General features: G+C 39.0%; 2 protein-coding genes across 2 annotated transcripts in view; one reads left to right on the plus strand and one right to left on the minus strand.

The window, feature by feature from the left end:
* Positions 1-8,960: 8,960 nt before the first annotated feature.
* LOC117316944 (DNA-directed RNA polymerase II subunit RPB1-like) lies at positions 8,961-9,872 on the plus strand. The gene has a single exon (XM_033871723.1). It carries the CDS (start codon positions 8,961-8,963, stop codon positions 9,870-9,872), a length of 912 nt encoding a protein of 303 aa, XP_033727614.1.
* Positions 9,873-14,239: 4,367 nt separating this feature from the next.
* LOC117317035 (kinesin-like protein KIF13B) overlaps positions 14,240-17,146 on the minus strand; it is a 416,447-nt gene continuing 413,540 nt past the window's right edge. Inside the window, exon 38 of the mRNA XM_033871817.1 lies at positions 14,240-16,779. Coding sequence (XP_033727708.1) covers positions 16,529-16,779 — 251 coding nt within the window. The 3' untranslated portion in view covers positions 14,240-16,528. The remainder of the gene's footprint in view (positions 16,780-17,146) is intronic.

Genomic DNA, 17,146 nt, shown 5'->3' on the forward strand with positions numbered 1-17,146 from the left:
CCACAATTCTCTACACAATTTTTTTTCTGAAACCTATTTAAAATTAAATATCTCTATCCCAAAGACAGAATTAATCTTGTTTTGACATATGTTGTAAATTAAGTTTTTCCGCTATCTCACCTTTACTGTGGGCATCCATTTTTCGCTGTAGGCAAAACTAAATTTCCTGTGTAAACACACTTGCGGAAAATCCGGAAATTTAAAATCCGGAACCAATTTATTAATTTTTGTTTTAACAAATGTGAAGCCTGTATGTACTTCTTCATACTGAATATACCAATTATAGTGTACATTTATTTTTTCATTTTTTATGCATATCATAATACACGAGTTATTTGCTTAACAAAAAAATTGCCCATGGCCAGGCTGTCCTACTGTAGTGTGCTACCTATACGGTTTCCGAATCCTATTCACATTATGATTGTATGATTGTGTATTGTATATGTATGATTAACATTTCACACACACCCGAATGTCACCCGAGTCCGCAAAGACAAAAATACAATGTACATTAATTTCTAATAAAGATATTTTAAAAATCTATTTGTATTTTTAATAAATAGTTGGGTTGATTGGCATATACAGTGGAACCTCTATAAACCGAACATGCATGGGACATGACTATTTGTTCGGTTTACAGAGGGTTCGGTTTGGAGAAGTTGATCGAAAAATGACCGGTCGAATTCCGGATATAATTGGTCGGACGATTTTTTATTAGAATGCACCCGATTACAAACCGGCACGTACACACGTAGACAATATTTGGTTTGTCTGAATAATATGCATATTATGAAAGTTAATCAATGTACATGTATATATTGCAGAATATATAAGAGAGGCAAATGACTTTAACTATAGTTTTAAACAGTTTTTTCACATGTACAACTACACTTTACGATCGACCTACATTTTGTTACATCCGGTGAAGCTTCCGTCATGTGGATGGGGCCGATAGTCCAATACGGAATATTTTACATATCGACTAATATTAAAGGGTGTGAAGATGTTTTGTTTCAATATCAATTACAATTGATCAGTTGATACTGGTCGTATTTCCGACATCGCTGTTGTCTAAAAAAACATCAGTGGCTTCTTTTACGAAAACAACCCCCTTTGGGCCTCATTTAAATTAAATGCGAAACTCAGGCTTCTAGCTCTACTTGCATTGAGAAGATAAACGAACTGACGCGCTTCAATGAAGTGTGACATTGTTTCATAATTATCGTGTTGATTATACACTGGGCCATCCGTCATAATGCCCCCTTGGGATATATATTGGATACCTGTACAAATCACCTACGTAGGTCCCGAGACAATAAGGCTTCACTCAATACCCGTCACAGTTGTTGTTTAACGGTTGACTGGCCTGACCTCGTGTCATAATCGCTCAGGTAAGGCCGGTTTTCAGAAGTAATTTTTGGTATATTTTAACAGGAACCGGACGCAAAATCGGTCCGGTGTTCGGAATTCAGAGGGATCGGTATTTGGAAGTTTTTTAATACTATAATAAAGAAGGACCAATTTCGTACAATGTCAATTCGTTCGGTATTCAGAGGTGTTCGGTTTTTAGAAGGTTCGGTTTTCGGAAGTTGCACTGTAGTTACATTTTCCTGATGAGAAAGTTCATTTTTTCCGAATAGCAGAAGTTGCAGGTCTAGTGGGATGAAATAATTTAGATCACGAAACAGTTGCAAACGCTGAACAGAGTAATTATTACATTCAAAAAAGAAATGATATGCATCTTCAACAGGGTGTCCACATTGGCCGTGTTTAAAATTAATCAAATTTGCATGAAATAAATCGTTGTTTAGAGTACTAGATCTGTTTCTTAATCTTGCATGCATAATGTTATGTTTTCTGTCACCAATTTGATAGTAGAAGGGAACTTTTGTGTCTGTAAAATTTTGAAGAGAATGTTTAAAGGCCGAGTACGTAACACTTTGTCGGATTTCGTTATCTAAATGATTCCATAGTTGGATAGTAGAGGGAAAGAAAGATGAATTAGTAAGATGTAAACGGTAATTTGGTAACGAGTAATTATTGGCATTTCTAAGGTTATATTGAGAATTTTCTGATACTAAAGGTGGAAGAAGTGATGTTAGGTAATTTAGAGATAATTTATATTTAATCTTATAAAAAAAAGCTGCAATTTTCGCCTAGAGCGTCTAATAGCAAGATGTTCTAAACCACTTTCAGAATATAATGACTGTATACTAGTGTAAGATGGTAATCCCGTAATCACACGTGCAGCTTCTAGTTGAAGTTTTTCTAGTTTATCTGAGTCACCGAGACTACACCCATCCCATACCTCACAACAATATTCTAATAATGGTATACTATACAAAGTATATATTCTATATAAAGTATGGCGATTTAATATATCTGTTTCGATACCTTTTTACAAATATCATCAATATGACTAGTCCATTTACAATTTCCGTCCAATATAACTCCCAAGTGCCTATGATCTTCTACGAAGTTCACACTAACATTATCAAATTTAATATCAATTACATAATCTAGCTCAGAATTATGGATAAGCAGCGCCTCTGTTTTGGAAGGATTAAACTTTACTAACCATTTATTTGCCCAATTTTGAATGTGCTCTAAATCGTTGTTGATTACAGATTCAACATTTTGAGGGGATGGATTTGAATATAATAATGACGTATCGTCTGCAAACAACATGAAAGACTTTGTAGATTATCGGAAATGTCATTAATGTATAAAATAAATAACAAGGGACCAAGTACAGAACCTTGTGGAACGCCAGCGTTAGTAGTTTTAACACGTGATTTAGAGTCACCCACACAAACTTGTTGTTTCCTTTCACTTATATAATTTAAAAGCCAATTTAAAAGTTTGCCACTTATACCATAGTTTGCTAGTTTCACCTCCAGTCCCTTGTGCCACACACGATCAAAAGCTTTCGATATATCACAGAAAACTAAACATGTAGGATGTCTTTTTTCTAGATTTTCACATAAAGTGTGATAAATTTCAATAAGTTGATGAACTGTCGAATGGCCAGGTTGAAAACCAGACTGAAACTTATATATTAATGAATTATCTAGCAAGTAATTATTTAAATATTTAACAATTAACCTTTCAAAAACTTTCCCAACCGTACTGAGTAGTGAAATTGGCCTGTAATTTGAAAAAAAAAATATGTTTGTCCCCAGATTTAAATAAAGGTGTAACTAATGCATGTTTCCACAATTTAGGAAAAACTCCAGTTTCCAGAGAAGCTCTAAAATAATACTCAATGGTAAAGCTACTGAATTTGCTGTATTTTTTAACATATTGTGACTGATTGTATCATTCCCAACAGCTTTATTTATATTCAATGATTTCAGTATGTCAGTTATGTCACTCGTTTCAAATTGTATGTCAGAAATAGTGGAGTCAGTCCGTAATTCAACTGTCGGTACATCAAAATTATTGTCGTCAATAGTAGAAATTGAAACAAAGTAATCATTTAAAATATTAGCTTTATTATCATCAGACATTTCAATGTCACCGTGTATATCTCTAATAGGTGGGATAATGTTCGAATCATGAGGTGTTTTTATTAATTTACGAATAATTTTCCAAAAATTTCTAGGATTTGAACTTGAATATCTATCTAAGATACCATTTATATCAGCATAAAAAAGTTCTTTTGTTCGTTTCTTCAGGTTGTTTACATGATTACGTTGCTTCCGGAAGTTAGATAAGTTTCTGTCTGAACGGTCTGATTTATATAATTTCAACAGTCTATTTCTTTTCCTAATTTCCTTACGTAAAGTTGAGTCAAACCAAGGTTTGTCATTTGATCTGATCGTCACAGTCCGGGTCGGTATACATTCTCTGGCTATGTCGAGGTATCTAGTCGTAAAAAGATTACACATATCATCTGGAGAATTAGCATTCGCAAAAAAGTCAACCCAGTCCGTCTCGTCTAATATACTATTGAATAAATCATAATTTGCATCATTATAGCATCTAATCTCCCTGTCATACGTCCTTCTGAAATTCGTTCTAACAGTCAATTCAGCATTTTACCAATGTCCTTCAATATCGTTTATACATTGTATCATGTGAGCATATCTTATCGCAACGTCTATGTAAAATGACAATATAAACTGGTACCGGGATCCAATACTGTTATGTGGTTCATTATTCAACGGGTATGTAAAGAAATTTAATATTTTGTTCCGTTTTCCACGGCATCCTGGTTCCATTTTCCACGGGGGTCCATTTTCAACGTTACACCGGCATTGAAAAGACTCGACTGATTGTAATGTTAAAGCATTAAAGTATGGTGCCAAATGTTGATTGATATTATCATATTTGTTGGGCCCAGACGGAGTGAATTTAAATGAGCTGAAGCTTTTGAATGTACACTGAAGTTTTTGAAGTACTCAATAGTTTTTTGTCAATTTATTAGACAATATCTAAACCTGTGTTTCTACACATCCATAGGAAAACAGACATGCTGTTCTAAAGAAGTTTTTGTCTCTGGGCTTGTCGACACTATTAAGAACACATGACGAATGGTATGAGAACTTTTGTCTCTGGGCTTGTCGACACTATTAAGAACACATGACGAATGGTATGAGAACTTTTTTCTCTGGGCTTGTCGACACTATTAAGAACACATGACGAATGAGAACTTCGTGATTTACTAGTACAAGTTCAAGTAGGATTTTTATTGTTGGGACCAAATTTTCACTTCGTATTATCCGAGTTTTCAGAGTTCGAGCTAACGAAGTTTCACTGTATTTTGTCCCCCCCCCCCCTACAATCAAAGAGCCAAGGCCAACCATAGGTGTTGTGCATGAGGGTTAGAAATAAAGGAGAAAAGTAAGTAGTATATAAATATAAAATGGCAGGAAATAAGACATTTTTTCAAAGTGCATTGTTGATTATCCATGTCATTTTAAGGAATTTTATTTATTTTCAAAAGGCTGTGGTTGTATTAAAAGTTCTACTGAACGGTGAAGAATTACTTTAAAACCTCACTTGAATTGGCAAAGTATGATTAAAATTAATTCTTAGATCGATTCATCCATGATGTCCATGATATTTCTTGATAACCCAAATCGAGAATTCTCCTACGTATATAAATAAGATATATGTGAGGTACTCCCAGTATATTTTGATTCCTAAGTTGCTAAATTGTGCTCAATTTACTGGATTTTCCCCTCCATATATTAATTGATCTGTATCATGATTAGATGTTTGACAACTTTCGTTAGAAGAACCTTGTCTCAGAAATTTAATTTATTATAGATGAATGGGCCTATCTTATCAGTTCTGTTGACTTGATGAATGGTATGTTCATGTTATATACATTGTACAGGCATTTCACTATCAACTGATTTAAAACGCGCAATCTCTATTGCTATCGGAATATGTTCCGGAAACAAGCTAACGTTGAGGTTCGCTTCGTAATCACCCAGCATGGCCTATTTCTTGGAAATGACGTCAGAACCAATCAGAAGTATTCTGCTTTCATTTTAAGCATCAAATGTAGAAACAATCTGAGATTTCAATTATCGATTGCCAATTGGAAAATCCGAGACTATTTTTATCAACCCAAGAACTCGAGATGACATTCCAATGTCGCATTAAACTAGAGTGGGTACGAGCTACCTCCCCTCGCACAAACCAGGCAACAAGCTTAATAATTTGAACAGAAAATAGTTCAAAATTCTCAGGGATAAAGCAGGTTATTGTGTTTGATTTTAGCTGTTAAACTATTTATTTATCAGATGACTTCCAACATATGAAAGCATGAATCATATCAGTAAATGAAGAATCATTTCCGGTCCCATTCTGAACTCATCAGGATTTATCATAGAAATAAGCGATAATTTCCCAAAAGTTCCGAATGAATTTGTTCTCTGGGAAAGTCACAGAGCGTAGCTAGAGGTTGCTGTGTTCAACAGCACCTAAAAAAACACAAGACATTGATGCTTCGCATGACACAAATTTTATTTTCAGTTTGAATAAAGCAATGGCTGGCTTAATTTAACTATCAGGATAAAATCTACAATACAACAATATTTCATCACTGGTCAACACTAGGATTGGGCTACAATAGTGCAGGCAGTGACACAGAAACCACACCATATGGGCGGGGCTTACATAACGGGAGGGATTGTACATGGGCGTGTCTCAGACAATAGTGGGAGGGGGCATAACACAAGTGATGACAGTGGGAGGGGCATACATGTGATGGGCGTGTCTTACATAACACAATTGATGACAGTGGGAGGGGCATACTTGTGACGGGCATGTCTTACATAACATTATTGATGACAGTGGGAGGGGCATACATGTGATGGGCGTGTCTTACATAACACAATTGATGACCGTGGGAGGGGCATACATGTGATGGGCATGTCTTACATAACATGATTGATGACAGTGGGAGGGGCATACATAACATGAGTAATGACGTCGACAGTGGGAGGGACATTCATGTGATGGGTGTGGCTTATATAAACCAATTGATGAAAGTGGGAGGGGCATACATGTGACGGGCGTGTCTTACATAACACAAGTGATGACAGTGGGATGGGCATACATGTAATTGTTGTGTCTCAGACAACAGTGGGAGGGGCATACATGTACTTGTTTTCACAGATGATAGTTAAAAGAACATTAATGTAATGGGCTTGGCTTATATAATTTTTACATTTCGTAATAATAGGTTGTCTTATATTAGAGTTGGAAAATAAGCATGTCTTACATACATCGTTCCCAGAGTCGAAGATGATTTGGAAGATTAACGTACATGAGAGTGGCTGACTTCATGGGAAGAGTGATACATTACTTCGGGGTCATTTAAACTGCAGGTATAATGAAGGGACATAGACCTTGGGACGTCATAGCTACATATACATGTATGTGATGGGTATAATGAAGGGACACAGACCTTGGGACGTCATAGCTACATATACATGTATGTGATGGGTGTAATGAAGGGACATAGACCTTGGGACGTCATAGCTACATATACATGTATGTGATGGGTGTAATGAAGGGACATAGACCTTGGGACGTCATAGCTACATATACATGTATGTGATGGGTGTAATGAAGGGACACAGACCTTGGGGACGTCTTGGCTACATATATATGGGATGGGCCATGTATGTGGGATGGGCCGTGTATGTGGGATGGGCCATGTATGTGGGATGGGCCTTGTATGTGGGATGGGCCATGTATGTGGGATGGACCGTGTATTGGGGTGGGCCATGTATGTGGGATGGACCGTGTATTGGGGTGGGCCATGTATGTGGGATGGCCGTGTATTGGGGTGGGCCATGTATGTGGGATGGACCGTGTATTGGGGTGGGCCATGTATGTGGGATGGGCCGTGTATTGGGGTGGGCCATGTATGTGGGATGGGCCGTGTATTGGGGTGGGCCATGTATGTGGGGTGGGCCATGTATGTGGGATGGACCGTGTATTGGGGTGGGCCATGTATGTGGGATGGGCCGTGTATTGGGGTGGGCCATGTATTGGGGTGGGCCATGTATGTGGGATGGACCGTGTATTGGGGTGGGCCATGTATGTGGGATGGGCCGTGTATGTGGGATGGACCGTGTATTGGGGTGGGCCATGTATGTGGGATGGGCCGTGTATGTGGGATGGGCCATGTATGTGGGATGGGCCTTGTATGTGGGATGGGCCATGTATGTGGGATGGACCGTGTATTGGGGTGGGCCATGTATGTGGGATGGACCGTGTATTGGGGTGGGCCATGTATGTGGGATGGCCGTGTATTGGGGTGGGCCATGTATGTGGGATGGACCGTGTATTGGGGTGGGCCATGTATGTGGGATGGGCCGTGTATTGGGGTGGGCCATGTATGTGGGATGGGCCGTGTATTGGGGTGGGCCATGTATGTGGGGTGGGCCATGTATGTGGGATGGACCGTGTATTGGGGTGGGCCATGTATGTGGGATGGGCCGTGTATTGGGGTGGGCCATGTATTGGGGTGGGCCATGTATGTGGGATGGACCGTGTATTGGGGTGGGCCATGTATGTGGGATGGGCCGTGTATGTGGGATGGACCGTGTATTGGGGTGGGCCATGTATGTGGGATGGGCCGTGTATTGGGGTGGGCCATGTATGTGGGATGGCTGTGTATTGGGGTGGGCCATGTATGTGGGATGGACCGTGTATTGGGGTGGGCCGTGTATTGGGGTGGGCCATGTATGTGGGATGGGCCATGTATTGGGGTGGGCCATGTATGTGGGATGGCTGTGTATTGGGGTGGGCCATGTATGTGGGATGGACCGTGTATTGGGGTGGGCCGTGTATTGGGGTGGGCCATGTATGTGGGATGGACCGTGTATTGGGGTGGGCCATGTATGTGGGATGGGCCGTGTATTGGGGTGGGCAATGTATGTGGGATGGGCCATGTTAGTGATGGTGTGATGATCTAACACACGAAATACAAAATTTAATGCACAGGAATGTATATAGACAATGTAGGACCTGGTGACACAGACTTGCTATGTTACTTCAATGATCCACTCTCAAATAGACAAATGATTACAGTATTTAAACTACTTTTTGAGTACAGTGTAGGGAAAATTATTAAAATATTTAAACTACTTTTTGAGTACGGTGTAGAGGAAATGATTACAGTATTTAGACTATGATTGTACCTATACTGGAAAATCAACTCTTACTACACTTGTTGTGTTTTTGTCCATTTTAGTAGTATTCAGTATCATCTTATCTGATATTTGTCAAAATCATTTGTCAAACAGAATTGAAAAGGGGACAATAGGGGAGTTAAGGTGTGTGGGGTAAAGGTGTGTGGGGTTGGGGAGTTAAGGTGGGGTGGGGTGGGTGGGGGGAGTTTGGAAGGTATTCTTGGGGAAGGAGAAGTTTGGAAATAGGGAAAATTTATAATGGGAAACAGAGTGTTTACCATAACCTGACCAGGTAAGGCAATGGGTGACCATACTCCCACCATAGACCAACCAGGGAAGGCAATGGGTGACATTACTCCCACCATAGACCAACCAGGGAAGGCAATGGGTGACTATACTCCCACCATAGACCAACCAGGGAAGGCAATGGGTGACCATACTCCCACCATAGACCAACCAGGGAAGGCAATGGGTGACTATACTCCCACCATAGACCAACCAGGGAAGGCAATGGGTGACTATACTCCCACCATAGACCAACCAGGGAAGGCAATGGGTGACATTACTCCCACCATAGACCAACCAGGGATGGCAATGGGTGACTATACTCCCACCATAGACCAACCAGGGAAGGCAATGGGTGACCATACTCCCACCATAGACCAACCAGGGAAGGCAATGGGTGACCATACTCCCACCATAGACCAACCAGGGAAGGCAATGGGTGACCATACTCCCACCATAGACCAACCAGGGAAGGCAATGGGTGACCATACTCCCACCATAGACCAACCAGGGAAGGCAATGGGTGACCATACTCCCACCATAGACCAACCAGGGAAGGCAATGGGTGACCATACTCCCACCATAGACCAACCAGGGAAGTCAATGGGTGACCATACTCCCACCATGGACCAACCAGGGAAGGCTATGGGTGACTATACTCCCACCATATACCAACCAGGGAAGGCAATGGGTGACCATACTCCCACCATATACCAACCAGGGAAGGCAATGGGTGACTATACTCCCACCATAGACCAACCATGGAAGGAAGTGGGTGACCATACTCCCACCATATACCAACCAGGGAAGGCAATGGGTGACCATACTCCCATCACAGACCAACCAGGGAAGGAAGTGGGTGACCATACTCCCACCATAGACCAACCAGGGAAGGCAATGGGTGACCATACTCCCACCATAAACTGACCAGGGAAGGCAATGGGTGACCATACTCCCACCATAGACAAACCAGGGAAGGCAATGGATGACCATACTCCCACCATAGACCAACCAGGGAAGGAAGTGGGTGACATTACTCCCACCATAGACCAACCAGGGGAGGCAATGGGTGACCATACTCCCACCATAAACTGACCAGGGAAGGCAATGGGTGACCATACTCCCACCATAGACAAACCAGGGAAGGCAATGGATGACCATACTCCCACCATAGTCCAACCAGGGAAGGCAATGGGTGACCATATTCCCACCATAGACCTTCCAAATTTCTGTCATCATCTTGGGACACATATTGATGTGTAAATCATTAATGAACACACATTATATACAGATGTATTCCACAAAGCTAGTGAAGTTTCCCATTACTATAATGGTCAATATGCCTCAACATTTAATAGCTATAATCAAGATAATAAACAATAACACCACTGTCACATATAGCATGCATGATAACAATGACATTTACAGCATGTGTGTTGTTTCAAATTAAAATAAATTCTTTAAAACAAAGGAAAGAATGATCTGTTGACTGGAATGTCACTTCACCCAAATTTGAACAACAAACGTGGACACTCCAACTGTCGAGGCCTGTTCCACATACATATATAATATTTAATCTCAGAGTCATTGAAGCAAGAGGGAGACAATTACGAGCGGTGACCCCAAACTGATCTCATTATAAAGGAGTATTATCTAAACGCACACCCTACCCAGTACACAGAGACTATGGTTCTGGGTTATAACAACGTTTGTAGCCCACGACCCAGTGTTAGAGAACGCTCACCAAGGACATAATTACAGGACACGGAATGTGACGAGTATTTACTATAATTTTCTTCTGTTTATTCATATCATTGCACATCTTGATATATATTTTGTATTAAAGGAATCGAGTCAGTCTGTCGTTACCATCCAGGGAGTCTAACGTCACCATCCAGTGAGTCTGATGTCACCGTCCAGTGAGTCCGACGTCACCGTCCAGTGAGTCCGACGTCACCGTCCAGTGAGTCTGACGTCACCGTCCTGTCAGTCCGACGTCACCGTCCAGTGAGTCCGATGTCACCGTCCAGTGAGTCTCACGTCACCGTCCAGTGAGTCTGACGTCACCCTCCAGTCAATCTGACGTCGCCGTCCAGTGAGTCCGACGTCACCCTCCAGTCAATCTGACGTCGCCGTCCAGTGAGTCTCACGTTACCGTCTTATTATTGTCAGGGTTGTAAAGCTGAAAACCTAGGTAATTGAACTGCGTCACAGATTTAACTCTGTAAAAGAGCTAATTTATCTTCACCACACAACCAAAGACAGATTACACCTAGGGTGTCAATGTAACTGGTTCCTGCCCCATGAACCTATTAATGTAAAAATTAAATTCCTGAAGTTTCGGAACTATGCCCTGATGCGTGACAGGCGACTTGTGTCTACAACCAAAGACAGATTACACCAATGACATAGTTACTGCCCAATCCCTACAATGTGGTCCCCTTAAACGTCACGGGAGAAAACAAAAGGATTGCTACGATAACATTAAACAAGAAAATATTTCTTAAGATGTAAAGACATATCTTGAAATTAAATTTCAAAACCTAAACATTCATAAATGGGTTTCTAAATATACATCAATTAATACAACCAATCATTTTCCCTGTTACATTAATATAACAAACACAGCCAATCAGAGGCTAGGCTTCTCTCATCCAATCACAACACGCCTTACAAGCAGGTAGTTTGTAAAGTTGACTTAAATAGGGTTGTTGATATGATCAAATATAAAACGAATGAAAATAATATTTAAATGGACCGTAAAATCAATAAAGCATACATGATAACAACTTAAATGTGCAAAATTTACATCCTAGTGAGTGACAGGTGACAGACATTATCTTCTATAACGACAAACTACAATGGAAACTCCATTGACATACAGGCAGCACTTGTAACAAGTTTTATTTTGTAAATAAGAAACACAAATTTCAGTGGTATATTATTCAGTTAACACAACTAGAAGTGAAAACACAAACATGGCAGATGATTGTAACACAGTTTCAGAAAAAAAAAAAACCAAAAAAACCTCGGCATGAGACACTAATAAAAAAAAACCCCAAAAAATTATTGGAATATTAACAGATTTAGTGTAAAGTTTGAAATTTTCTGAAACTTTTGCTATTATGAGAATAGAAAATAGCAAAAATTGACATAATGGATACTTATTAATTGAGAAAATTTTTGGTCAGTTTGATTATTTTCACCAAAAAGGTACAATCTATTTTGCTTCATATCTTTTTTAGTAAATCTGAAAATTCGAAAAAAATGAAAAAAATTACACTTTTACATTAAAGTAGCAACGATAATTATTTCCTGTCATCTTCAGACTTGCTAGACTTACTAGAGTCCATATATGAACCTGTCTCACTTCAGGTAAAACTGTACTTTAGTCCAAGAAAACCTGCAGAAAACCATACCTGTTTCATTTCATAGAAACTCTAACCTACGCTCTAAGTTGAAATTAATTCGTAACATTTACTGTAGGTAATTTAAGTAAAATCTACAGCATACGGTTGACACCGCCATCAAGCTTTTATATTTTTCTCTCAATAACAAAGGGAAAATTTAACAATTTGGTGAAAGTTATATTAACATTTTTGAAATCATACTTTCTTTTGTATGAGGGCATAGGTTTCCTTAGTGAGATTATCCGGGTGAAATTTTCCGGGGCGAATGTTGCCTGGTATAAGAAAACCAATATCAAAGACAAGAGATCCCAGAGGGATCTTGGCGCCCACCATTGAATGATCTTTATAGGTTCCATGTCAGATTGATCTTTTCTCTACTTTTCTCTTCTTCTAAGTCTTACTAATCTGTGTAAACTCAGAGGAAACCTCTAGTACTTTTCAAACAAAGGAAACCTATATATAAAATTTAAGATTTAGGCACCAAGGGGAACCTATATATATGGAATTTGAGAAAGATTCCTTCAGTACTTTCTGAGAAATAGTGATAACAAACTTCAATTGTCAAAATCCAAGATGGCTGCTTGTCGGCCATGTTGTTTTCCGATTGGTCTCAAAATGCAATATGCATAACTAGGCACCTGGGGGAACCTACATATGAATTTCAGGAAGATCCCTTCATTAGTTTCTTAGTAATAGTGATAACCAGTTTCAATTTTCGAAATCCAAGATGGCTGCCTGTCGGCCATGTTGTTTTCTGATTGGTCTCAAAATGCAATATGCATAACTAGGCACCAAGGGGAAACTACATATGAAATTGGAGAAAGATCCAATCAGTACTTTCTCAGAAATAGTGATAACAAACTTCTATGGTCAAAATCCAAGATGGCTGCCTGTCGGCCATGTTGTTTTCCGATCAGTCCCAAAATGCGATATGCATTACTAGGCACCAAGGGGAACCTACATATGAAATTTGAGAAAGATCCCTTCAGTACTTTCTCAGAAATAGCGATAACAAGCTTCAATGGTCAAAAACCAAGATGGCTGCCTGTCGGCCATGTTGTTTTCCAATCGGTCCCAAAATGCAATATGCATAACTAGGCACCAAGGGAAACCTATATATGAAATTTGAGAAAGATCCCTTCATTACTTTCTCAGAAATAGCGATAACAAACTTCAATGGTCAAAATCCAAGATGGCTGCCCGTCGGCCATGTTGTTTTCCGATCGGTCCCAAAATGCAATATGCATAACTAGGCACCAAGGGAAACCTACATATAAAATTTGAGAAAGATCCCTTGAGTACTTTCTCAGAAATAGCGATAACAAACTTCAATGGTCAAAATCCAAGATGGCTGCCTGTCGGCCATGTTGTTTTCCGATCGGTCCCAAAATGCAATATGCATAACTAGGCACCAAGGGAAACCCACATATGAAATTTGAGAAAGATCCCTTCAGTACTTTCTTAGAAATAGCGATAACAAACTTCAATTGTCAAAATCCAAGATGGCTGCCCGTCGGCCATGTTGTTTTCCGATCGGTCCAAAAATGCAATATGCATAACTAGGCACCAAGGGAAACCTACATATGAAATTTGAGAAAGATCCCTTCAGCTCTTTCTCAGAAATAGCGATAACAAACTTCAATGGTCAAAATCCAAGATGGCTGCCTGTCGGCCATGTTGTTTTCCGATCGGTCCCAAAATACAATATGCATAACCAGGCACCAAGGGGAACCTACATATGAAATTTGAGAAAGATCCCTTCAGTACTTTCTGAGGATTAGCGATAACAAGAATTGTTTACGGACGGACGGACGGACGGACGACGGACGACGGACGCAGGGCGATTTGAATAGCCCACCATCTGATGATGGTGGGCTAAAAAACCAACGATTTAAAACATTATTGAAATATTGAAAGTGTGCCGGTTTGTGGGGTAAGCCACAACAAAAAGAGCAGGTTTCAGCAGGAGTTTACGATAATACAGACTCTGTTAGTAACTAGCAAGGTTTTACTAATAAAACTAATCATGTGCTTAAACTCACGATAAAATCATTTTAGTATAACTATATAGGATTCTCGCAACAGGTTGCAGTGTAAACTTACAACATGAGAAAGGTTTACTCCACAAAGTTAAAAATGAGAAAAATCACTAAGTGTTGAACAATTGTGAACCTCTTTAACCGAGATCAAACATTATAATTATCTAAGTTTCAGCATGAGAAAAGTTTGAACCAGAAAGATTTCAAAAGAATTTTAACTCAAAGATGTCTATTCTGACTGCCGGGGTGTGAAGACATTCATGAAATGTAATGGTGGACTTATGGCAGACGTAGAAATGGCGATTATTGTTCTTTCCAGAGTGTGTTTTGTATTGGTGCTTACTGTACACAATTACTGGAATGCATGATTTTTTTTTACAAGTAGCTACAACACCAACCATGGAATTTACAACCAGTACAATATTCTGTTTATATTTACACGTCAGGAAGTTTAGATATAACACCAAATACTTGTACACTGAATGTTTTGTTTTCTCCATATCTAAACGGTGGACACCCACTGGTTACCATGACAACGGGATGTTACCATTAACATAGAACATTCAATGGTTTTTATAACAACTAGACCCAAAGCTCTAGGCTGACTGTGTTTATTTCATGGTGATAACGCCATGTGTGACTTTTTACCAAGAACACCTGTTGATTGGATTGCTATGGCAACCAGGACATTTGCCACCTTCAAAATCCAAGAGTTCTGACCTTTATAGTACTTTAATATTCCATGTTACAGAGACGACTACCAAGCTATATCCATCTGACGGACTAAACGTAAGACTATTAATATACCTGTCTTTTGAATACTAAATTGGAGTTAAAATCAAAGCCAACCATTTAGCTGTCACAAAATCATTGTGATATGTCCCTAAGACACTACATACCCTTACACTATGGCCACAATCTAAGACTGTGGATAAGGTACAGAGAGCAGAACCCTTGGATTTTGAAGACAGATATATCTGCTGATTATCTATCAATTAAGATTTATAACATCTAGTTTTTATGATAACAACCAGACTATTTATCAGCTAGATACATTATGATTAGATTTTTTTACCTAGAGACCAGCAACTGTCTGCAAGTCCTGATGTAAACTTCAACTGTCACATTATTGGTTCCTGTAACAAAACTTTTGTTCCATCTTCACCAAAAATCCACAACTTTCCTCTACTGCTATGTACAATTACCTACCTCTATTACATACAATGTACACTCTACTTTTGTTGTTTCTGTCTCTCGTATCTACAAAATTGAACTTCTCTATCCCATTTGGACATTTATATATTAAATATCTTCTTTGGGGAAAACGTTTATCAATCGTTAATCATTTTTCTGATTCATTTGTTGACATTTACAATATTCCTTTGTACAGACAATAACAACACATAAATAGCTATTGTTTTGATCATGTCAAATCACAGAATTACAATATTTGACATCAAGTCAAAATATACACCAATCTATAGGGATGACAAACTGGTTCAAATCCAATCTTCAAGTAATGAAAGACATGCTTTTTATAGAACATCATACTGTCCTCCAGTAAACGCCTAATCACTCTACACAAGCTTGAAACATATTGTTACTTAACTTGCAGAATGATAATCAAGAAAACAATAGATCGTCAATCGACGGCAGCAGCTTAAAAACAAAGATTACAACGAATGTCACTATATAGATATATAGTGAGAATTTCTTTGGAAGTGATTTTCTACATCTGTACACAAAATATAGATGGATCTAGTTTCTTCACAAACTCTGTATTACATTTCCTCAGGTTTGAGGCTTTGGTAATCCCAATGAGATGACAAATTTCTTTGCTGACAGATTTTATTCAAGGATCTGACGAACTTTTTCTTCTTTAGAAGACAGCTACAAGTGAATTTTTCACAAGATATATATATAACATCAAGATTTTCTTTCTGATAAAACTTCATTTAGACATATATGATGAAATTCCAGAATATAATAACCTTCCTTGTGCTTTGTAGACTTCTTTACGAAATCTTTATCTTATATTTAGTCAGTTTGCCTACAGAGACACTTACTCCCCCCATTACATTTGAACTCTTGAGAAAATCACTACAAAATGATGGTCACTGATAACCAATGGTGCCTATTTTTTCTTTGCGTGACTGGATGAGGTTCCTTTGAGATAGGAAGGACTACCCCCACTAGGGGAGGTAACTCCCGGTGATAAATTTGAGTTTGAGCCAGTGAGTTTAGCCCCCATGGAATGCCGCTTTGCCATTTTGCGTGATCCTCGCCGTTTTTTGTCCAAGACAACCTTGTCATGACGAACGAAGACACCGTGACGAGGTCGACACTTGAAATATCGAATGCCATGTACAGAACCATCATTTTTACCTGAAAAACAAAAAATAATCAAACTGTTACGAATCACAGAAAATTGTCTGTAATTAGTATAATGTTTGTTTGCTATAGTTGGATGTTTAGTTAAAGATCACATGGTCAATATCAAGAGCTACAATAGACCTAGTTTATACACCTACTTATAACTTCTACCGAGTTCACCACTTACATATCTAGTTATCACATCAAGATTTTCTTTATGATTTAGTCTGAGAGGATGTTCCTAGATGTTGTAATCATTCCTCAATAAACCCAGGCAGACAAACTTATAACCTCTGATGTTTTGGAATAATGTAATAAAAAAATCATGTTTTTAAAAAATAGCCTCTAACTCAAAATCAGCGGTTCACCTTATTACAAG

This window comes from Pecten maximus, chromosome 18, assembly GCF_902652985.1.
Source record: "Pecten maximus chromosome 18, xPecMax1.1, whole genome shotgun sequence".
Taxonomy (NCBI): Eukaryota; Metazoa; Mollusca; class Bivalvia; order Pectinida; family Pectinidae; genus Pecten; species Pecten maximus.

Coding starts and splice junctions, on each gene's coding strand:
- LOC117316944 (XM_033871723.1), top strand. CDS start 8,961: ATGGGTGACCATACTCCCACCATAGACCAACCAGGGAAGGCAATGGGT.